The 23,050-nt window shown below is 51.4% G+C and overlaps 2 protein-coding genes across 5 annotated transcripts in view; both read right to left on the reverse strand.

Annotated features, from left to right (window-relative positions):
- SMURF1 (SMAD specific E3 ubiquitin protein ligase 1) overlaps positions 1 to 465 on the reverse strand; it is a 45,365-nt gene extending 44,900 nt beyond the window's left edge. For 2 of the 4 annotated variants that reach the window (XM_059861288.1, XM_059861287.1), the window contains exon 1: positions 202 to 465. In XM_059861288.1, the coding sequence (XP_059717271.1) occupies positions 202 to 256 (55 nt within the window). In that variant the 5' untranslated portion in view covers positions 257 to 465. The remainder of the gene's footprint in view (positions 1 to 201) is intronic. The other 2 variants (XM_059861290.1, XM_059861289.1) reach the window with 1 other exon arrangement.
- Positions 466 to 3,242: 2,777 nt separating this feature from the next.
- KPNA7 (karyopherin subunit alpha 7) lies at positions 3,243 to 9,740 on the reverse strand. Its single transcript, XM_059861455.1, has 10 exons — positions 9,420 to 9,740; positions 8,663 to 8,803; positions 8,043 to 8,128; positions 7,342 to 7,610; positions 6,762 to 6,844; positions 6,062 to 6,325; positions 5,481 to 5,714; positions 4,990 to 5,172; positions 4,450 to 4,599; positions 3,243 to 3,460 (listed from the first exon to the last, which is right to left on the reverse strand). Exons 1-10 carry the CDS (start codon positions 9,480 to 9,482, stop codon positions 3,380 to 3,382), a joined length of 1,554 nt encoding a protein of 517 aa, XP_059717438.1. The 5' UTR covers positions 9,483 to 9,740; the 3' UTR covers positions 3,243 to 3,379.
- Between the last annotated feature and the right edge of the window lie 13,310 nt (positions 9,741 to 23,050).

A 23,050-nucleotide genomic window follows, 5' to 3' on the forward strand; every position in this document is an offset into this window, starting at 1 on the left:
GGCTCCGCCGGGCCACAGCGGTAGAAGCGGAACAGAAAAACGGCGAATAAAAGTTAAGCAAGGCTGGAGCTCGGGCCCGGCCGCCCCTCCCCTCACAGCCAGGCCGGGGAGGGGGCGAAGGCGCCAGGGGAGGGGAGGGGACCCCGGGCCCAGCCGTGGATGTGCGGCCACACACACACGGTGCCGCCGCCGCCCCGTTACCTGTGAGGCGGATCTTGATGCTGGATCCGTTCCGGCGGGTACCGGGATTCGACATCGCGCCTGGAGGAGGAGGAGGAGGAGAACGAGGAGGCGGCGGCGGCGGCGCCGAGCTCAACCGGCGGCTCCGCGCGACCCCGCCATGCGAGCCCGCCCGCTCCTCACGATGCCGGGAATGCCCGGGCGCGCGTTCCGGCGGCCACTGCAGGTTCGGCGCCCTCAGCCCCTTCCCCAGCCGCCGCCTCAGCCGCCGCCGCCGACGCGCCCGCCCGGCCCGGCCCGGCCGCGGAGAACCGTGGCCACGCCCCCGCCACGCCCCCGCGCACGGCGGAGGGCGGTGACGTCAGCGCGCAGGGCGGCGTGGCCGCGTCCGGACGCCATGAGGAGAAGGTCGGAGCGGGGAAGGTCGGAGTGCGGCGCATGCGCGTGAGCGGTCCGGGGGAGCGCCCCCTGGCGACGGGAGAGAGTGAGGGGCAATGGGGGAATGGAGGGAATAGGAATGGGATAGGGGAATAGGAATGGGGGAAAAGGAATGGAAGGAAGAGGAGTGGGATGGGGGAATGGGGTAAAGGAATGGGATAGAGGCAATGGGGGAATAGAAGTGAATAGTGGGAAATAGGGGAATAGAGCAGAATAGGAGCAGGGTGTGGGAAATAAGGGAGAATGGGGATGCCTGAGGAGTGGCATGGGGGGAATTGAGGTGGAATGGGGGGAAAAGGGGCAATAGAGGCACCTGGGGGTGAATAGGTGATCTCAGGGGTGATGTGCAGGGCAGCGTGAGGGTGACAGGGGTGCCTGGGGTTGGCATGGGGTGAACAGGGGCTCTCATGGAGGATGTACAGGGGGATGTGGAAGGAGCACAGGTGTGCCTGCAGCTAGCACAGGAATGTAAAGGGCTCTCAATATGGGGCAAACACCACTACAGGCAGTGGCAGTGCCTGTTCCATCTCCAGAAATGGAGCAGCACCTTCCCACTGTCTACAACTCCCCGATGGGGAATGGACTCTCCTCGCAGGTGACAACACAAAGGAAACAGCCCCAGGCTGTGGCAGGGTTAGATATTAGGAAAGATTTCCTTACTGCTGGAGCACTGACAGGTGCCCAGAGGGGGCACTAAAGGGGCAGTGGGCTGGTAGAAGTCAGTGGGTGATCTTGGAAGTCTTTTCCAGCCTCAATGATCCTCCACCTGCTCCTCTGGGGCCAGGACAGGGGAGGTTTTAATCAGAAAAACTACTTTTTTTTATGCAGCAATAGATTGAGCTGCCCTGAGGAAGCACAGCAGCATCTCCCCTTCTCTGGTGGCCCTGACTGCCCCATCCCATCCCACTGGGAGGAGGGGATGGCTCCACTGCCCCAGAGCTGAAATTGCCCTGCTGGCTGCTGCCTGTGCCAGGCAGGGGAGGGCAGCTCCCCCGGGCCAGGCAAGGGCAAGCAGCTGCCTGCAGGTCGCTCACACACCCACACAGAGCCTTGGTGATCCTGCAGGCACTGGGCCCAGCTCTCCAGCTGCCAGGGGAGACAGCAGGCACATCCCAACACTCTTAAAAAGAGAGGCACATTGTCCTGGTCCCTGCCTTCAGGACAATATCTTGTTAAGTTACAAACTCGAGGATGGAAAGGAGCAGCTCTGGGCCCATGGCTCTGTGTAACACCACCCACCACAGATTTATGTCCAGCACATGCAGGAAAAAGAATTCAAGAGATTTCCTATTTCTCTTTTTATCAGAGCATCAGCAAAGAGCAACTGTAAGGGGCAGCCCTGCCTGGCCACAAGATAAACCAACTGGGATGGCCCCAGCTCTGTGTCTCTGGTGGCAGTTCAGCTTCCTCACATTCCTTTTACCCAGGGAACTGTGGCCATTCCCAGTGCCCCATCAGCCCTGGCAGCACTGGGAAGCCCACAGAGCCCCAGCCCTGGTTCAGGTGCATGTTCAGGCAGTGCTGTATCATGTTTTAAAGTCCATAGTTCTGGATGTAAGAAGCACTTGGCATTTCATCAGATCCCAGTATTTGAATATTAAATAAGTGATACTCAACACATAACTGAGGCTGCCCAGCTCCTCCCAGACAACACATTCACTACCAACTCCCTTTTCCCTGGGTGGCCTGCAGGAGAAATGCATAAATCCTCTGATGAACAGATCGAGGGAAGAGGAAGAATCTCTGTTTCCTCAAGAGGAGATTTTCCCTCCAGATTAAGCTGCCTGTCACATCACCTCCCACTGCACCTGAGGCAGCAGAGCCCTGAGCCCACCCAGGGTCAATCTGAAGAGCCACAAAGCAGGGAGGGAAAGCTGCTCCCTCATCCTGCCTTCAGCAAAGCCTTTGAGGTGCTTAAAGCCCTGGGGAGCAAAGGATTGGGGCAGGGTCTGCTGGGAACCATCAGCACTGCAAGGATGGAGCAGTAGCCAGGAGCTTGGTGAGAGCCCACAGCACAAAACCTTTGTGCCCTGGACTCTGCTGGAAACCACACTTGGAGGGCTTGGAGAGAAGGAGAGCAAGAGCCAGGGACACACCATGGAAACCTGAAATTCAGGTCCTTGGAATGAAAGGGCAGAGGCAGATCGATGGGCTCCAGGCTGGTGGATGGCACCAGGGAAGCTGCAGCAGAGGTGAATCATTGCCCCTGCACTGCCTCCAACTGCTTCCCTTCCAAAGGAGCAGCATTTACTCAGCAGCTCCCACATCCACACTCAACTCTTCCAGGTAAAATAACACAGCAAGGCCACTGAGCCACCTGGCCCTGGCTCAGCTCCTTTCCCACAGCAATGATGGTGCATACAGAAGGGTGAAACACCTCTCAAACAGCTGCTCAGAGCTACTTCAGCCACTCCAAGTCAAGCCTAGGAGTTTCAGCACAAGGATTTGGTGGCAGGATGCTGCTCTCCTGCAGTTTAATGTACTTAGAAGAAAGATTCCACCCAGAAAACCTGCCCAGGGACTCCAACATACTCCTTCAAGGTCTTGAGATACTATTGGGAAAAAAGCTATGTCATTTGCAACAGCAGCTTAAAGAAGGGGGGAAATAATTAAAGGCAAAAAGGTACAAAGCCAAAAGTGCAATTTATTGACAAGTTTCAGAAGTAAAAAGGCTCAGCATCTCTGCTCCTCATGGTTTGGATGTCTGAGCTCTTCCAAGGTACCTCCACCCACCAGTTTAGAGCTGTGTCATGCTTCGTCTTCAGAAGTGGAAGTCTTGCTGCTCTACTGAGAAATCATAGAGCCCATCTTGGCCAGTCTGGGGCTCCAGGCTTATATTCTCCTAGGAGGAAAATAATAGAAATCACTTTTACAGCAACTCTGTTTTAGTCTTGTTTTAAAAATCCTGTTAAGTTCAGCTTGACTGAAACAGAACTCCTGGAGACCAGGCCAAGCCTTCCTGCTCCTTGCAGCACCCTGAAGCTGCAGTGTCCCTGCAGCCCACACACAAAAGCAGCCAAGCCTTTGGGCTCAGACTCCAAAAGCAAAAGGAAATAAAAGTGGCTGCAGTGGTAGGCTCACTGAAATTAAATGGCCTGCTTGGAACAGCAACAAGCCAGGATTGCTCAGGAAGATGCTCCCCTGGCCTCCAGCCCCTCCAGCCAGAGCTGGTGTGGAGAATTTCCTCCACACCCTCTCACAAGGACACCCCACAGACCCTGCTCTGGCAAAGGACTAAACCAGACCTCTGCCCCCTGCTGCAGCTCACACCCAAACTGAGCCACAGTTCCAAGGTCTGCCAGACCTCTAAGCCTCTTCCCTGATGTTCTCCCATCTGCAAGTCTAAGGCTAGGACCAAACATGGCATCTGTGACAGTCATTGGACCCTTGCAGCTCCTAGCTGGTGTCCTATCCTCTTTTTCCACAGATTCCTTACCATGAGAAGGGTCAAGTAATCCAAATGCAACCTGAGCACTGTTATCAGCTGAGTAGGAGGCTGCCATTCATAGCAACAAGCCAGCTCAGCTCTGAAGGAGGAAACTTCTCCACATTTGGTATTCATATCAGTAACTGCAGTAACTCCAGCTGATGCCAGTTTAAATTCCAGCAGCAAGATGCTATCAAGGCATCCATGTCTGTTGTCCAACTCATTGGCTGACAACTCAGAGCTTTTACAGACCTTTAAAAACAGCTGGAAGAAGCTGCAAGGACTACTCTGGTCATGTGGAAGTCTACTCTAAAAACCTTTTCCTGTATCCTTAAACTCTGTCCTTCATTCCAGTGTGTAATAACTTCACATTTTCAGCTGAGAAATAGCAAGGGCTCACATACCTCACCAGCAAAGTATTTCTCTATGATGTCCAGGGCAGCTCTGTAGACCATGTCATTCTCATGGTTCTGCAAGTCCTCAATTTTCTCCAGACCATCGAGTTCTTCCACCAGCAGGCACAACTTCTCTGTCTCCCCCAGCTTCTCAGCTGCCTGTAACATTGGAAAGTCAGGTAGGAAAACAGAACATCAGTAACAGGTCTGAGATGGTCTTTTCTGTAATTACAACTCTGATCTACAAGTCAAAGGCTCACAGTCCCTGAATTTATGGTCCCTTCCTGGTACCAGGGATGTGCCTGTGGAATACCAGGGGCTGCCAGCCAAACTAGGGAACAGGGGATGAAGAGCAGCACTTTGAGAACTTCATCTTGCCAAGCCCTTTAGATAACATGAAGTCTCTCTTACTCCAAAAATCAACAGTCATTGTTCTAACCACACAACGTGAACATTTGGCTCACTCCTTGCTGCTCTTTGGGAGAAGAAAGTCAAAAGATGAGACCTTATCAGGAAGAGATTAAAAAGGCAACCAGGATGAGATCTCACCAGGAAGAGATTTGAAATGGTGTCCAGGATGATCAGGATGGTTTTGCTGTCTTTGACCAAAAGCAGGTTGAGCAGAGGTTTGAGGACCCCGGAACGGACAAGCTCCACCACCTGATCCACTGTTGCTCCAGTTGTGAAGTTGGCCACTACCCACACAGCCTCCTTCTGAGCCTTGAAATCACCCTGGAAAAGCAGCACAGCAAAGGCATTCCCTAGCTTTAGTATCCTCTAGGATGAGTGTGAGGCCAGGATAACCATTTCCCTTATATGCAGCTTTCCCAGCCCCTTTGGGTGATGCATGGACACCTGGCAGAGGTGCCAAGGGCAGCTCCAGGATGTGTTCCCATGCAGGTGTGCCAACAAATTGGGATGCTCTACAGCTCTGGAACAGCCTGCTCAGGTGGCTCTGGGGTCAAGCGCTTCACAAATGAGCCATCCCAGGCCTCCTGAACCCACATCCCTCCCTCAGCAGCCCCGTGCTCATCTCTCACCTTGTCGAGCACCTCCACCAAAGGTGGCAATAGCCCACAGGTGATGATCTGTTGGACCTGGTGGGAAGGCCCTGCTGCAATGTTGCTGAGAGTCCATGCTGCTTCCTTCTGGATCACTGGCTTGCTGTGCCTCAGCAGCCGGGGCAGGACAGTCAGGACACCAGCATCAATGGCTTCCTGGGTCTGCTGGTCTGTGCCTGTGACCACATTCCCTATGGCACGGAGAGCTGGAGTCTAGACAGAGATTAGAGGAGATGAGGAGAGTCCTCACCTAGAGGGATACATGTCAGAAAGCCCAGCAAGATCCCTCCCTAAGCGCTTGATCCGTCACACAAGGAGAGCATTGTGGGTGATGGCTTTTTATTTACAGCCCTGTCACCCCTCATTTGCTCTAAGCAGCTTTAGAGCCTCCAGCCCCAGCCAGCAGAGCAAGCAGTGGCTTGACAAGCAGGCAGTCAGCTCCACGGGCTGAGGGGACAGCACACCACAGCTGCCACAAGGAACAAGGGCACATGCCCTCCCTCTCCTCAGACCTTTCTACATTAAGGGACCACAGGGTGGAGATTCTGATTGTTCCCTACCATAACAATCAAATCTGGGCTGTCCATGAGTTCCACAAGCCTTGGGAGAATCCCTGTCTCCACCACAACTTGGATGCGATCATTGCAGCCATCAGTCAGGTAGGAAACAGCCCAGCAGGAGTCAGAGATGACATCCTTGTCCTCGTGCTGCAGGAGGATGACAAGGACTGGCAGAATCTTCTGCACAGCATCCAAGGGAGGGCAGGGGTTCTTGTTCCTGCACAGGTTTGACAGTGTCCAGGTGATGTTCCTCAGGAACCCAATCTGAAACACAAGGCAGGTGTAAGAGCCTCACTGCCCCCAAGAGCCTCTCAGTTGGTGTTAGCTTGTGAAGGTTCTCACACACCAGAGACAGAACAGTGGGGCAGGAACCATCATAGGAGGGCTGAGACAAACCACAGAGCAGCAGCAGGAAGCTTGAAGGGCAAGTTCAGCCCTTCCACATGCATATGCAAGCCTGCCTTGCACCAGTTTCATCTTATTCCTAGCCTGAGATAGGCCAGGATGGAAGAGATCACATTGACTTGGAGTGTCTGCTTGGCACCCCCAGCTTTGTGCATAGGCAGGGCCATGAAAGCAGTTTAGAGCAGGGTCTTAATCAATTACACAAACAGTTTGCTGTCTACATGGCAGACAGTGGACTCACCCATCACCCAAGGGATTAAGAGGTGTTAAATCAAGAAAATGGAAGGTTATTTACTGGAGTTGCAGGTGACACCAGAGCCAGCAAGGGAGGAATCACATCACGAGCAATAAGAGCATCCCTGTAGATAGGGCCATCCCCTGGACAGATAAAAAGGGTTGGTCACTGCATCTGCCCAAGTGACAAGACAGTCAACATCAAACAGCAATCAGACCTGCAGGGCCAGGGCTGCATAACCCACCAGCCACACACCACTAGGCATTTCCAGGTGGGAAGGATTTACTGGGCAGACTGGAGCACCAGCAGGCCAGCCAGGCAAGACCCTTTCTGTTCTCCCTATGGTGACATTAGAGGGTTAAACCACCCCAGCAGGACAGAGTCTTGCCCTTGGCTTTGGCCAAAATCCTCTTGCAGAGCCAACACAGGATCTCAAAGGCTGCCTGGCAACACTAAGGGGATGAAGGGTTATGGGGGTCAATAGGGGCAGCAGCTCAGAGACCAAGCTGCAGGGAGAAGAGCCCCAATGCTTCATGTCCCCAGCAGAATCACAGAATATTCCAAGCTGGAAGGGGCCCAAAAGGACCATCGAGTCCCTGGCTCAGTCAGGGACCCCTAAATGCCCCCCCAGTCTCCTCACCTGCAATGTTGCCCAGGGCCCACACAGCCTGCTCGCTGATGTGCATGTGTGGGGAGGACAGCAGGGAGATGAAGGCTGGGATGGCCCCTCCCTCCACCACAGCCCTGGTGTGCTCCGAGGTGCCAGAGGCAATGTTGGTCAGTGCCCAGGCTGCCTCAAACTGCAGGGCAGCATTGTCAGCACGGCCCAGGAATTCCACCATCCTGGGGATGATCCCCAGCTCGATGATCTGATTGATGGGGGGGTCCTTGTGCTTGGACAGAAGTCTCCTGTGAGAGAGGACACAGCACAACCAGCCATGAGGAACCCTGAGTGGTGCCACCACAGCCCATAGCCCTGTGGTCCTTTGTGTCCCCACCCTTGTGGGGACAGTCCTGCTCAGCACTGACCCTTTACAGAGCCAGGCTCTCCAGTCCTTGTCCTGCCCAAGCATTTGGCACTTGATTTCTTGTGGGATCCAAAATAACTCCTGGCACAGCACAGGCACAGGAAGGGGTGGCACAGCCAGCCCCTTGGTTGGGTTCATACAGGACTGTGAGCCAAGCACAGCACAGAAGCCACAGAACAGGCATCAGCTGAGATTCCCATGGGCAGTTTGGGTTACCAGGCTCCTTCTCCCTTTGCCATCTCTCTAGAGAGCTCCTCAAACAGGAACTTGCAGCCTTCTGGCCCCAGCACAGCTCTAGCAGCTGGGCACATACCTGGTGGCCTGGGTGGCAAGCAGCTGCAGCTGGGTGTCTTCCCCATTCACAGCTTGCAGGATCTCCTCCAAGGAGGGCTGAATAATCTGTGTCACAGGGAGTGATTCAGAGTCAGCCAGGGAGCTGGGACTCCCTCTGGTTTAATCTCAGCAGTCAATCAGCTGTCTAGACCCAGCTCAGTCACCACTTCATATCTAAGCAGTGTCTATTCTTTATGCAACACAGTTTCGAGATGAGGCAGAGGAAGGCAATCCACAAAAGCCTTCAAGGCAACTAATGCTTGTAATCAAGCAGTGAAAGAGTCACTGACACCATAATGGGCTGCGAGCTCAGTAATTACCCCTGGCTGTGCAGGGAGGCAGACAGGAGCAGCTCCCAGCGAGCCAGAACACCAGCCTGTTCTACCTGCCATCAAGGGAGGCCAGCAGGACATCATCACCATGAAAATTGCACAGACAAAGACCAGGCAGTCTGAAACACTCCCCAGCACTGGGCATGGAGATCAGGAATGGCACCAGCTACTTAAATCATGTCACCCCAGCTGGAATTGATAGTGGCCCAAGTAGGGGAGGATGCCCACTGCACTGATCCTACCCAGTTAAAGAGCACCTAGCACTCACCACCTCAGCTGCTCTGTCTTGTCCCAGAGAGGGATTCTCCTCCTTCACATTAATGGAAATGTTTCTGCGCTTCAGGATCTGCTCGTCCTTCTTGGCCTTTCTCAGCTCAACGCTCACCTCCACCCTCTGCCTCCGCAGGGTCTGGGGGGAAGAAGAACAGCATCCCACTCATATCTGCATAGCCCCATTCCCCAGGGAGTTCATCCCTGCAGCCCTCTGCCCCATGTTTCCCACAGCATCTCCTCACTGTGGTCTGGAGGGTGATGTAGAAGTTGGGACAGAGGAAGGCTCTCCCTCGGTGCCTCCCAAGGACATGGGCTGCTGGATGAACAAGCAACCAGTGGGTGTTTTTAAAAGTAGATTTTCTGAACCTGAAAGGCAAATCCTCATCTCCTCTACTGGCTTAAATCAAGCTGACAGATCCTGCATCTGACATCCCATACCAGCCCCAACTCTGCAGGGATAACTGCTGTGGAGATCTCAGCAGCCTGGGGCTGAGCCATCTCCCTTCCTCAGCCACACACCCAAAACTCACCTCCCCCTTGCCTGTGCCTCCATGCTCCTTGCAGCCCAGCCAGCCCCACACCACATCCCAAAAGCCACCCAAACATGCCAGCAGAAGGTATCCAGAGCCATTCCCCATTCCCTCACAAGGTAGATTGGGGGCCATGGACCTTGAGAAGCCCCTCCATCAGCTCCTGCCAACAGTGGGCTCTGCTGGGGTCCAAAATGTTGGCACAGACAGAGGTATACTCACAGTTTCATCCTTGCCCTTGTTCTTGAACAACTTCCTGTGCTGGCTGTGCTTCCTGACTGGCATCTTGGCAGAGTTGAGAGAGGTGCTGGAACCCTCACGTGCTCTTGGGGGTCAGCACAGAGCAGGGTCAGGTCACAGCTGCCCAGAACCATCCCCTGCCAGCCACTGAGGGGGCTGGGACCCTCCACTCCCACCAGCAGCCTGGGCCACACATTTCCACCCCACACTTCCAGCAAGGGAGACACTGGAGATGCCCTGCCCCAAGCAGGGCTTGGTAGCATCCTCACACACTGCAGCTGAGCCACTGAACTAAATACAAGCACAAACTACCACTTAATATCAGGCTACAAAAATTACAGCTGCTGCAATCCCAGGAGGAAGCCAGACACAGACACCCCATGGTGACAGGAACACCTCCTTCCTCCAGCCCTCATCCTGGGGCTTTTACATTTACTGGGACACACAAGCCTGGCAAAGCCTCTTTGCTCCAAAGGGGGCAGCTCAAGGTCTGATTTAAGGATACACAGCCACATCTAAGCCTCTCTCACTCCACCACAGAGCCCAGTCTGGCTTCCTCCACCTGCACACCGACTAGGAAAGGCCCACAGTCTCATGCAGGGACACAAAGTGACCAAGTTCAGCTGATAAAAAAAAAGTTCTGGAAACTCAGCCACTATTACAGGCTGCCAGAGGAACATCATGAAATTGGGACCGGTCAAAATCAGCTTTTGTCAGGAAAACAAAGCTTCCAGCCAGCGTTAAGGGAGATGTTTTCAGAGCAGACACCATCATGGGACCCCTAAACCCAGGCTGGGCATCAACACACTCAGGGGCTGATCCCACACAGATGGTGCCTCCTCCCCTCCAGGCTTACAGCCAACACCTGCAGCTCAGAGCACCTTCCAGGGACACCCTCACACTACCCTTTTAAGTTCAAGGTTTTGGTGTTTTTCTCATTCTGTCTCCCTGTTTCCTGTCCCAGTAACCAAGGCCAGGCACCAGCAGCATCAGCTCCTCTCCCATGCACCCAGCTGCAGAGCTCCTCCAGCTTCTAGAATGGCCAGGCTGAGCCACCCTTTGGCTCAATCCACCATCCCCCACAACCTTAATCCAAATCAAACATCAAGGTCTGCACCAGCCTCCCCTCCCCTGTTCCCCAAACCCCCCAGAAAGCCTCTTCTTTCGGGGGAAGCTTTCTCCACCCCATCCCAGCAGAAGGGCAGCACAGGCCACCCACTGACCCCAACCAAGCCCCAAACAGCCAGGAACCTCATAGTGGGGTACAAGAGACTAAACAACAACCCAGCACCCAAAAGGGGAAGTACAGAGGAAAAACATCCCACTTACTTTAACTGTGCCTCATACCCCACCACCCTCAGGTGCCTCTTTTATTCCCCCCATGGGGCCACACACCCCCAGTGCCCCTCCATGATTGGCTCTCCCCAGGACAGCCCCCGTTATCTGCACCTGCTCCCTCACCTGGATGCACCTGGAGGATGGATGGATGGATGGATGGATGGATGGATGGATGGATGGATGGATGGATGGATGGATGGATGGATGGATGGATGGATGGATGGATGGATGGAGGCTGTCTGTCTTCCTGTCTGGGCCACCACACAACCCCCAGATCCCCTCCCTGCATTTATGCTTTGCCAGCTTTGGTCTTGTTTTTGGCCAAGGCCCTTTGTGGGGGATGCCAGCCTGCACCTGTACAGTGTCCTGGGCTGTGGGGGACAGTTTGGGCTCTGCCACCCCATCACTGTCAAGGCACAGGCAATCTGGGGTGACACTTTTTTTGTCTGGGTAGCTTGGGGGTGGTGCTGCAGGCCAGGAGAGCACCTCCTCCAGTCAGAGGAGCCCAGGACCAGGGAGCCAGGCAGAATCAGCTGCACAGAGGTTGCAAGTGAGCCAAGACAGGATTAAGCAACTTGGAGCATCATCAGGCACTGAGCTGCTGGCTGGCACAGCGGGGAGGTGGCAAGGAGAGAAACCCAGCAAGAGCCCATTATCTCCATGAGTCCTTTAGCTTTTGGCCAGGAGCTGCTGGGCAGCTCACAAAGTGCTGTGTTCTGTGCCCATGACAGTCTCCATCAGTCAGGAGATATTTTCATTTTTGGAGCCCTGGCTCCAGTCCTGCTCTTGTTGCTCTGGCCAACAGGACAGCAGCTCCCTGACCCCCAAATAACCACTGCAGCAGGGCTTGGCTGCAGCACTGTGGGCACTTCTGGGGACTCTGAGGTGCTGAAGACATCCTGGCTTGGCAGCCCCTCCACACCATCACCCATTTTAGCAAAGCCTCAAAAAACCCTCTTGGTGTGTGCAGGGGTGCCAGCCTGGTCCTGCTGATGGGGAAGGGAGGAGCAGTGTTTCCCAAATAGGTAGAGAAAACAGCAATTAAAATATTTAATTAAAACCTGACTTTAAATTACTTGACATCTTTTTGTATGAGAGAGATGGGGAACAAGGACACTCAGAGCTGCAGGAAGGTGATGCTGGGATGCAGGTGGGAACTGTACCCCCCACACACCTGGAGGGGGTCTACAGTTTCCAGCTGTGCACACAGAGCCATTCCAATCCAAATGATAGGAATTCAGGGAACAACTAGTACTGCCCAGCATGGAAATACCTATGGAGACACACTGTGCAACACCCTGGCTGCTCAAAGTCCTGGATTCAAGTCCTGGGGTCACACCAATTCTGCATTTCAAAGCAAATAAAAAGAGTTGTACACAGCCTTATGTGGAAGGTGAGAGGGGAGGTTTGAGAAAAGACCTTCAGATAAATCAGTTGTTTGTAGGCATTAAAAAGCCAGTTGTGCTAATCCTGGCTGCTGTGATTTTAAGCTTCAAGTGCCACTGGTTGCATTATCTTGTTTCTTGGCTGCTTGAGACAGGAAAATTACATTTCAATTGCTTTTTAATTCAACTTAATCTGGTGCAAAAGTTAGCGTGCACCCTCTAATTTTGTTTTCTGAGCGGTTTGTTTCCACTAATTCCTAATCAGCCAACACTAAATCAAAACAGGCCTGGCTCAAGCTGAAATAGATGAGTCCCCACAACCTTGCCAAGCAATTTAATTAAATTGGCTTAAAATCACACCCCAAGGTAAGTGGGGGCAGCCTCCTGCACAGGCCAGCCCCCAGCTCTTGGTCCCCTGCCTGCAGAGCTCCCACCCAAGGTGCTGCAGGTTGTGAATGTGAAACAAGGCTGGGAGAAGTTTGTGGTTATCCCAAGCTGCTCTTTTTCTCCCTGCTCCTTCCATTCTCTCTCCAGCTGCCAAGCACAATCAGCCCCATCCTATTCAGTTCCCTGTCACTTCCAGCACACAGGGGGAGAGGATGGGGAGAGAAAAACACGTGTGATGGATGAACATCCCTCTGCTTGTCCTTCACTCTGGTCCCTGATGTCACGAGAGGTGGCACTGCCACGCATTTGACCTCAGGAGCTGGCTGAGGATGAGGGGGGTGGATTTGAACCTGTGCTGAGGACACAGAGAGATCAATATTTTCCAAATGGGGAAGGGAACAACCACTGGAGGAAAGAAAAGTTTTGGGTTTCAGCATAATAAGAAAGTATCACAGCTAATGGAGAGGAAAGGAGATAAAACCCTAAATCTACATGACAGTGTCTCCTGAGCTCAGCCTTGTGTGCTCAAGCTGAAAATCCACATTGTGACAGGTATGAGAAGCTGTGGTTCCAGTGCAGGGGTTTTTTGAGGCTGGGGAGCCTGTTCAGTGCCTGACCACCCTCTGGGGGAAGAACCTTTCTTTGATATCCAGCCTAAGTCTCCCTGACACAGCTTCATGCCTTCATGGATGTGCAGCATTCCTAAGTGTGGCAGGGATGGAGCCTGGAAATTCCTCCTTGTTCAGTTGGGATCCATCTCCCTGGCAGACAATCCATGAGGGAGGCAGTGCTAACTCCACAGGCTGCCCTGGTCCCTCCTGGGGTGGCAGGAGCTGGGCAGCTTGTGACTCCCCAGCAGCAGCCACCAGTTTCTTGTCAGAGCTATTGTTGGTGCCGCCACCTCGGGCAGAGCTGGGCTTGGAGCTGCTTTGTGCCAGGCACGGAACAGGCACGGAATAATGACAGCCCCATCTGCTACAGTCTGGCTAATCAGGACATGCAGAAGGTGGGAGAAGGGATTTATTGTTATCTCTGCCTTGCTGCTGAGCTGGAGGCAAAGCTGAGCACTGCAGCTGGATTTTTTGAGGCTGAAGGTTCAGTTTGTGGTTTCCTTTAATTTATTGGAGCAGCCTCAAAAATGTGGTCCTGCTTTTCTACCCCTGTTCCTCTGCAGCCAGGGAGCAATGGGCACGTGTCAGTTCAGAGAATCATGAAATTGTTTGGGTTGGAAAGGACCCTCATCTCCTTCCAATCCCCTGCCATGGGCAGGGACATCTTCCACTATCCCAGGGTGCTCCAAGCCCCATCCAGCCTGGCCTTGGGCACTTCCAGGGATCCAGGGGCAGCCACAGCTTCTCTGGGCAACCCGTGCCAGGGCCTCCCCACCCTCACAGGGAAAAATTCCTTCCCAATATCCCACCCAACCCGCCCTCTGGCAGTGGGAAGCCATTCCCCCTTGTCCTGTCCCTCCATCCCTTGTCCAAAGTCCCTTTCCAGCTCTCTTGGAGCCCCTTTAGGCACTGGAAGGGGCTCTCAGCTCTCCCTGGAGTCTTATCTTCTCCAGGCTGAGCAGCTCTGTCAGCCTATCTCTATGGGAGAGAAAAGAAGGAGGAGGCAAAAGAGGAGGAGGAAAGAAGTATGGTTTTCCATCATTTCAGTTGAAAGAGCTCCTCCTGTGGCTGTGGGATTCTGTGGTGCTTTTCAAGGCAAAGTCTTCTTCAGGTCCTCTTCCCAGCCAAGAAATGGGATCACTCTGAAATGTAGGCACTGAAAACCAAAAAGGAAATGAATCATATTGACATTGTACAGAAGAAATCTATATTTGTTGATAAAAAGGCCTGGGAGAGTTGGGAATTCCCTGTGAATCAAGGGAAAGATGATTTGTGTGCAGGAAGACAGCTTGTGGATAACACCAACTGATTGTCCCATCAGCTGGGCTGGGAGCTCCTGCTGAGCTATCAGAGCATTGGGCAGGAGAACAGCAGCAGGGCTGAGGGAGTCATGGGAGCTCATTCCCACTTTCCAAAGGCAGCTGTTTGTGTCCATTTGGCTCCACTGTAAGTGGATGCCCCAGAAAACCAGGACAGCCCTGGAGCCTGTAACTCCACACCAGGCTGAACGTGAAGGAACTAATTTTAACTTCTGAGCATCCTCCTTTCTGCCAGCCACAGAGGGATTAGAGTAACAGTTTTTGAAATTATTTAAAAATAACATCAGACTTAATCAGAGTTATTTATTAAATCCATTATCCTCTGTCAGTTATGGGACACTGATTCAGCTGCAGAAACTATAATCACCTATGGCCAAAATCTTGGGGTTTTTTTCTTTAGCAGAGCCCAGTAATAATTATTCCTTTGGTCCCTGACTCTGCAACTCAAGGAACTGAAACAGAGAAATCTATAGTGCATTTGGGGATGAGGCCCAATGGAGTGATGAAGAAACCTTGGGATTAATCAAAAACCCACATAATTTTGTATAAATCATGCATGGCCTTGCTCCACAGCACCTACCAGGAGAAAGGCCAAGGTTCTCTCCAAAGGACTGGAGTGCCTTGTAAATCATGCAGGAAAGAGAAACTCCATGATAACACCAGGAAATCCATATAAATCATGGGGTCTTGAGCCTCTGGATGCCTCTTTGCTGTCAGGGAGTCCATGTGCAGCTTAATTAGAGGAGGGGATGAGTTTTCCTGCTGCCAGACGCTGCTCACCTTGCTCCAGCGCCTCCAATTATCCCAGCTGAGGACAGCATTTCAACAGAAATTAGTGTCTTTGTTCAAAATGTGTATTTAGGGGCTTTCCTTTGAAAGCCATGCTTAGGAAATGCTAAAAAGAGGATTGGACATGCATATTTCACCTGATCCAAGAGCTGCAGGTAATTTTTGCTAAGCCCAGAGGTGATGCTCTTCTCTGTTGCAACTGCTTCATATCTCACACACACTGATTTGGGAATGAGCTTTTGGGGAACACCCCTGGTAATTCCATCTCCTTGTGCCACCTCCTTCTGGCCACACCACTGCTGTCCTGGAAATGTGACAGTGTAACAAATTGTATGTAAAAATTTAAACCAAATTTTGCATGACCCACAAGTGTCCTGGGCTGATCCCACAGCGTGGGCAGCAGAGAGGGGGATTCTGAACCTCAGCTGCACTTTCTGAGACCCCACTTGGGACAGTACTTCCAGCTCTGGGGTGTCCCTCATCACAAGGATGAGGAGCTGCTGGAGTGAGCCCAGAGCTGCTCCAAGGGCTGCTCTGGACCCAGGCTGGGAAAGCTGGGGGCATTCACCTGGAAAGGAGAAGACTCCAGGGAGAGCTAAGAGCCCCTTCCAGTGCCTAAAGGGGCTCCAAGAGAGCTGGAAAGGGACTTTGGACAAGGGATGGAGGGACAGGACTCAGGGAATGGCATCCCACTGCCAGAGCACAATTCCTTGGGAAGGAATTTTTCCCTGTGAGGGTGGGGAGGCCCTGGCACAGGTTGCCCAGAGAAGCTGTGGCTGCCCCTGGATCCCTGGAAGTGCCCAAGGCCAGGCTGGATGGGGCTTGGAGCACCCTGGAATAGTGGAAGGTGTCCCTGCCCATGGCAGGGGATTGGAATGAGATGAGCTTTAGGTGTCCTTCCAACCAAACCATTCCATGATTCTCTGATTCTTTAATTCCTTGCATTGAGTGCTACAGCTGAAAATGTACCACTGAAAAGTTGAATAGCAGAAAGATAGACTTGAACTTTGCTTTCCTGTGTGCATCCTTCCCTGAAGCTTTTGATTACAATGCACAGACTGTCTCCTGCAGGATCTGTGACTCACTGAGCACCTGGTGGGATTTGAAAGGCCTTGGCATTGTCCCCATCAGACCCTCTGTGCCCCATGAGCAGTGATCTGCCCTTGTTTGGTTAGAGCCTGCTTGTCTCTGTAGAGACAGCATCCCTGCAGCCCTCACAGGAATACACTGATCCTCCCCAAGCAAGCACAGACAACAGCTGAGAATGAGGTTGCAGCTTTCATTATTTTCTAAATGACTAATAAATGCAAAAACTTCTTGCAGTCTCCTGAGGCAGATCTTTATATAACCCTGTGATCCTTCAGCGGGGCTTTCTGGTCTGGATTCCATTCCTCCCCAAACCACCAGAGATCAGCTTGCTTCTGGTGCTGAAATGCAACCCCAAAATGCAGCATCCAAGCTGAGTTCCTTGTTATTCCAAAGCTTATCAGAACAGCACAAAGGCTGAGGCTCTATAACAAGCAGTCATAAATGGTTTTGTACTCCCTGTTCCTCATCTTGTCCTCCTCCATTAACACTCTCCTTTTTAATTTGGAATGTCACTGTGGACACCTGGGCTGCTGTGTTTAGCCTGGGATCCCTGGCAGCACTGAGGAAGAGACAAGAGCCTTTCTTGTGTGTGATCTGTATTGGATAGGTGGAATGCAGGTAAGGTACATGCAGGAAATTCTTCCTGTGAGGGTGGTGAGGCCCTGGCACAGGGTGCCCAGAGAAGCTGTGGCTGCCCCATCCCTGGAAGTGTCCAAGGCTAGGTTGGACAGGACTTGGAGCACCCTGGGATAGTGGAAGGTGTCCCTGCCCATGACAGGGGGTGGAACAAGATGAGCTTTAAGATCCTTCCAACCCAAACCATTCTGAGCTCCTACATGGGCTGACCTGCCTTTATCTGAAGGCCATTTTCCAACCTGAAACAGAATTATGCTCCACATCCCTTCAGGCAAGAGGGCTGGACTCTCAGTCTCACTTTAACATGATGAAGGAATCTGTGTCAGGGCAAGAAACTGAGCCCACACCAAAGGCAAACATCCTGCTTAGCAGACAACTCCCTGCACAAGCCGTGGTCTGCAGGGCTTGCTGTGCTCTGCTATCGGGACACGTCACTCCACAATCTCCCCTCTGTTCTCTGAGGGAACCTTCCAACCCCCTCCCAGATAATGCAATCATAAGGGGACATGGCTGGGGAAGCAGCTGCAGCCCAGCCCAGGCTGTCCCAGCAGGTTTTGAGGGTGGTGATGTGCTGGAGCAGAGCGTGGCCAGTGAGATACAGGACAGGGCCTGGGCTGTGGACACGGCTACAGCACGTCATTGAACTCAGCAAGAGGCACCCTTGGGAGCAGAAAGCAGCTTGGCTGAGTCCTGGCCCTTGTTGATGTGTCTGTGAGCTGAGTGAGCCAGCAGCTGTTTCAGGTTTACCATTCTGCCTTGGATCACTGCATGGAGAGATCCAATAGCTGTCTTTGCAGCTCTCTCCTCCTGTGTGGTTAAAACATTTATTTTTTCGAGTTACACATGAGCAAACAGGTCAGAACCCATTACTTATTTGAGGCATTTCACATTCTTCTCTAAGATGTTGGGTTGAGAACTGTTTACAATCTCCATTCACAGATTCAAGGTTTGAAGTAATTACCTAAAAAAACCCAGAAAATATGTCTTGCTCCAGAGAGATTCCTGAGGAGTTAATCACAGTTCTCAGCATTCAGGACTCTGGCTGGCCATGGTTTCTGTGGTATTATTCTGCTCCTGACGGGACATGCTGAGTTCCTAGAATCAGATTTTCAGGGTGAATAGTCAGTTACAAATTCAAGAGGTGGGTGTAACACGAACTCTCTAATTTTCACCTCAAAGCAGTTGTTTATCTGAATCTTCCTGCTTGGAAACTCAATCCCAAGCGTGTTCACCCACAACACCCACAATGGCAATCCTGGCACGGGAACCACATCCCAAACACTCCAGCTGAGGCAAATATAGCAGAGAAATACTTGGGGCTGATACAGGAGCTGTTGTCTTTCATGTCTTTCAGGGCAGCTCATACCCACTGAGTGACTGAAACATGCAGGATGCTAACACAACAACAGCTTTATCCTCCCTGCTTGGAGCAAACACACAGGGCTTATTCATCATAAACATGGGGCACAAAAATGATTTTAAAATAAAACTTCAGTTCCATCACCAGTGTGGCTGTTCCTGCCAAGGGTTCAGCCTGAGGTTTGCCTGTCAAAGATCAGGTCTGATGAAATCTGCTGTTCCACCTTGGCAAGAAAATATAGCCAAGGATGTGACTTTGCACGGAAGTTTATTTAGATGATCTTTCTATTTCAGCCTCTTGTCCCCTACCCCCCAGCAGCTGAGTTTATAGAACACCCTACAAGGCAAGACAAGAAGAAATTGCCACAAAACAAAGCATTATTTGATGTCTCCTGATGGATTAAAGCTTCCCAATCAGACTCCCAGCATTATCACCCCCCTGGACTTACAGATAAGGAATGTGTTGTCTCTTTTAAAATGTAATTTCTGGTTCAGTCCCTTTGGGCAGCTCTGGAAGAGCCTGGCCAGCCCTTGCAAACACACACCTTCCAGGACCTTGGGTTTAACCTGCTGTGTGTGGTGTCTGGGAAGAGGTGTGAGTTGGAGAGCAGGAAGGGCCACATGGCAGCAATAGGAGGCAGAGGCAGAGAGAAAAAAGGATATTGTCTGCAGGTGTATGGGAGCCCATCTGGGTTTATATTCACTGTTTTATATCAGGTAGACTTGAATTCACAGGTATTTTAGCCATAAGTTTATTAAATTCCATGTGATCTTGAGGAAATGAAATCTCAGAGTTTTAACTCACCCCCAGCTGTTGGCATGGCCTTACCCCTTCCTTGACTGCTGGGTCTACATTTACACCTTTTTAAAGGGTCACTCCTTCTGGCTTCAGACTGAAAGGTCAGAACAAAATAGACTTTTTGTAGGTAGATTTTCTGCCAGAAAATGGGCTGACACTGGGTGGACAGCCCTGAAGGTGTAAGTTGATGTCATGTCCTGCCTCAGTTTCCCCAGCTGTGAAGGGATGAGGTACAAAGAATTTAAAGTTTCAGAAGAGTCTGAGCCCTACACCCAAGAAACTCTATTTGGTGCAAGTAGGAGCTGTTTTGTGCCATACACTTATTTTCTGTAGGTATTTGGTTTAACATTTCATTGATCTGTTCCAGGGACCACTGTTAGTCCCTGTGTTTCAGGGAGGTGATGGATTAAGTGCAGACCTGAGCCAGGGCTCAAATATACATTGCAAATCCAGGCATCTCAAACCAGCCAGCCTACAGATTTAGCTGTGTAGATTGAGAGGGGAAATGACTGCTGAGCTGTTACATTCCTTATCTCTGCCTGATCAAAGAGGAAATGGACAGAGGAAATTTCTCCTTCCTGCTTTGCAGATGAAATTCACCCCAGAGCAGCAGATTGCAGCTGAGGGTGTCACACCAGGACCTTTCAGAGCTGGGAAACTGGTTTCCAAGGGCACAGCCCTGCTGCCTTGGAGTCCTTGCACACATATATTTTTAGCCCATCAAGGTTTTCAGGAGGATGATGGGGAAATGAGATCACCAGGACAGCCAGGGCCACTGCTGCCTCCAGTGCCAAGCTGTCCTGACTGCAGCCCGAGCAGTGGCCTCTAAACCAGACCCTGGTGGCCACAAGTCCCCTGCCCAGCCCAGGGGCTTCTCCCTCTGTGCCCTCCTGACTCCTGAGCCGGCTGAGTCACCAGGCTGGCGCCCAGCATTGCTCGGGGCTGCAGAGGTGGGACAGGAGCAGCCCTCGGCCTGGGCAGTGAGTCCCTGCTGCCAAGGAAAGCCACAGCCCAGCCCCTGCTCCCTTTAATCATGGGAATGATGAAATCAGCCTCGCCTCTGCAGGGAGCAGCAGCTGAGCAGGTAGGGCTGGTCCCCAGGGGCACATCTTTGGCTGCTGGACACGGACACAGTGCTCACCATCAGCTGGTGCAGATGTGTGGGTGGGGAAGGAAAACTGCCTGGAGTGTGGGACACAGTCTGCTCCCAGCAAGGAACACGTCCCAAAAAATGCAAAGCCTTGGGACATGAGTCACGCCCTTGAACGCCCCTGCTCCCTCCTCTGGAATGGCTTTGCCACAACTCAGGTTGTGACAAGAGTGAAAACCACCATGGGCCATGGGAAATGGATGTGCTGTGGACTCTCCTGGTAGTTTTTGATGGCTGAGGGCAGGAGCTGATGAACCAGGTCCTCCCTTTTGGTTTCCTCTGAGCCCCCATCCAAAAACTGCCCTCACCAGAACTGGTCTAACAGTTTTCAGGAAAAAAAAAGATTGGAGAAAAGCTCCCTGTTCTCATCCATAGGCAGGTTCCCAGTGGCCTGGGCCTAGTAAGGAAGGCCAAAGAGAAAGTGGGAATATTCTCCCTATTTTTTTCCAGTCAATCTCTTGTTTCTGACCCCTCTTAGGAGCTACCCACTCATATTTGGGATCTCCCTTCTGCTGCAGGTTCCTATTGGACTGGAGGGTATCACTGGTGTGAAGAGGACACCACCACAGGACATTCCATGTTTCTTCAATCTGCCTTTCAACAACGTGGGAAACACTGCTATCCTCTTTTCCTTCTGGTTTTACCTTCTGCCCAAAAGAGAAGCCAAAATGACTGATGGCTATAAGGAAGAGGGTGTGGATGATACTCACCCCATGTAGCTCCTGACTCTGCCTGAAAAAGAGAAACTTGAGGCCATGAACAAGCCCTGGGACAGATTTTTCCTCCTGGGTGGGGAGAAAGGCTTTCCTTGTTAAAAGCAAATGGCAAAACACCAGAATATTTGAGTTCTCTGTGTTGCTTTGCCTTCTCACATTAATTCCTTGCATTTCTTTTTGCCCATTCATAAACCAGGGGGGAATCTTGATCTGTGACTGCAATGAATCCACACTCACACAGAGCTCTGGGGGCTCCCAGGTGGTCTGGAAATGGGAATAAATAGCAGTGGGAGGAATAATCACAGTGTTTGCAGAGAGCGTGGAGATTCCTGAGAGAACAGTGCTGTAGAGCAGCCTCGGGGATCCTCAGCCAGGTGGGATTTCCCAGCACTTTATTTCCTGCCACCTGCACAACCAAAGCACAGTAAAAAGTGTTTTATCTGGGTAAAATATTGTGAAGAGCAGGTTTTTCAAATAAGGAAGGAGATATGAGCATCAATAATCAGGGAGAAAAGCCTGGTCTTTTTTGTCATGATAGCAATGAGGAAAGTTGTTTGTCATCAACTAGAAAGAATTTCACCATATTGATGGCACCTCTCCTCTCTCCTCTCTCCTCTTTCCTCTCCATTTCCTTTTCCTTCTTTGTTCTTATTTTTCTTTTTCATGTCCCCTCAGACCCTGCTGTGGGGGTCAGTAAAACAATTCTGAATTTAAAGTCACGAATAGCAGCGACATTTGGCCATGCACAGAAATCCTGTTATTCAAGCCTTGTGGGATTCCTTTGGTGGTTTCCTATTCCTCCTTCCAGCTTCCTCATTGCCAGACCTCTGCATTGTCAAGTCCCAGCTTGTCCCTGCGCGCCTGTTTCCTCCTCCTCAACTTCTCCCTCCAGGCTCTCCCTATCCCACACGCATTCCTAGCCTGTCTTATGCTGCCCTCTATCCTTGGAATAACCTTCCTCCTACTCCAAGCAACAAACCTCATTTCTCTTTCCCAGCTTCCTGCCTGCAGATCCCCAGTGCTGCCCCACCATTCCCTGTGGGTGTCTCAGTCCTGGGATACCCCAAACCCTCTTTCCTAGAACTAAACCCCACAGCCCATTTTGCATTTGGTGCTCCTTCTTGGAGATGGGATTAGCCAGACTGTCCCAAATCCACATCTGGACCCCCGTGGAAAGTCTCTGGCAGGGCTGAACCTGAATGGAATTCCTGCTCACACCGGGAATTGAGCTTTTTGTGGGAGCTGACTGACAGAAAATCGATTGCCTGGGGTGTTTGGATGGTGAGGGGTCATTGTGCTCAAAGATTTCTGCACAGAGCATCCGGCTGGCTTTTGCAGGAATCCCTGGAAGATCAAGTCATCCAGATGAATCCTCTTCTGGAGACCCTTAATAATGCTAAAAATAGGAGGAAGAACAATTCCTTCCATTTGTAAGTAGCAGTCTTTCACTGGTAGGTCACTGTAGATCATAAAAAGATCTTCCCTCAGAAAAAAAATAAAACCAAAACTATCTTAAAATGCTTCCTCTAGCATTAATTTATATTTGCTAACACTTCCCACTGAGCATTATTGGTTCCTATTTTCTTGAACTGAGTTTGTCACTTTCATTTTGCCTTCCTATTTTTATATGTCAAATTAAAAAATAGATTTGAACAACCCCTCAAATCAATGCCCTTTCAACTGATCACTGCTGCAAAGATTCAAAATGCAGATTATTTTTAATTTTACAGATTTCTTCCAGATTATTTTGCAGATTTTCTGCAGTTTAATTTTGGAGTTCTCAGTGAACATGTAAAACATTGGAAATTTCAACTGAAGCCTCACTCCTGTTTCTGTGTGCTACATACTTCTGCCATATGCTGCAGAGAAAGGAGGATTTCTTTAAGCTCTAATACAGAATCTAAGAAGAAAGACAGTTTTTTATAGATCTGATCTTTGAAAAGATTAAATTTCCTCTCACTGACTTTCAAATTTGCCCCTACAGGCAATGCTGTCTGTCCCTGATGAACACTCAGAACCTCTCAGCTACTTTCTG

Source organism: Haemorhous mexicanus, chromosome 17 (genome assembly GCF_027477595.1).
Source record: "Haemorhous mexicanus isolate bHaeMex1 chromosome 17, bHaeMex1.pri, whole genome shotgun sequence".
Taxonomy (NCBI): Eukaryota; Metazoa; Chordata; class Aves; order Passeriformes; family Fringillidae; genus Haemorhous; species Haemorhous mexicanus.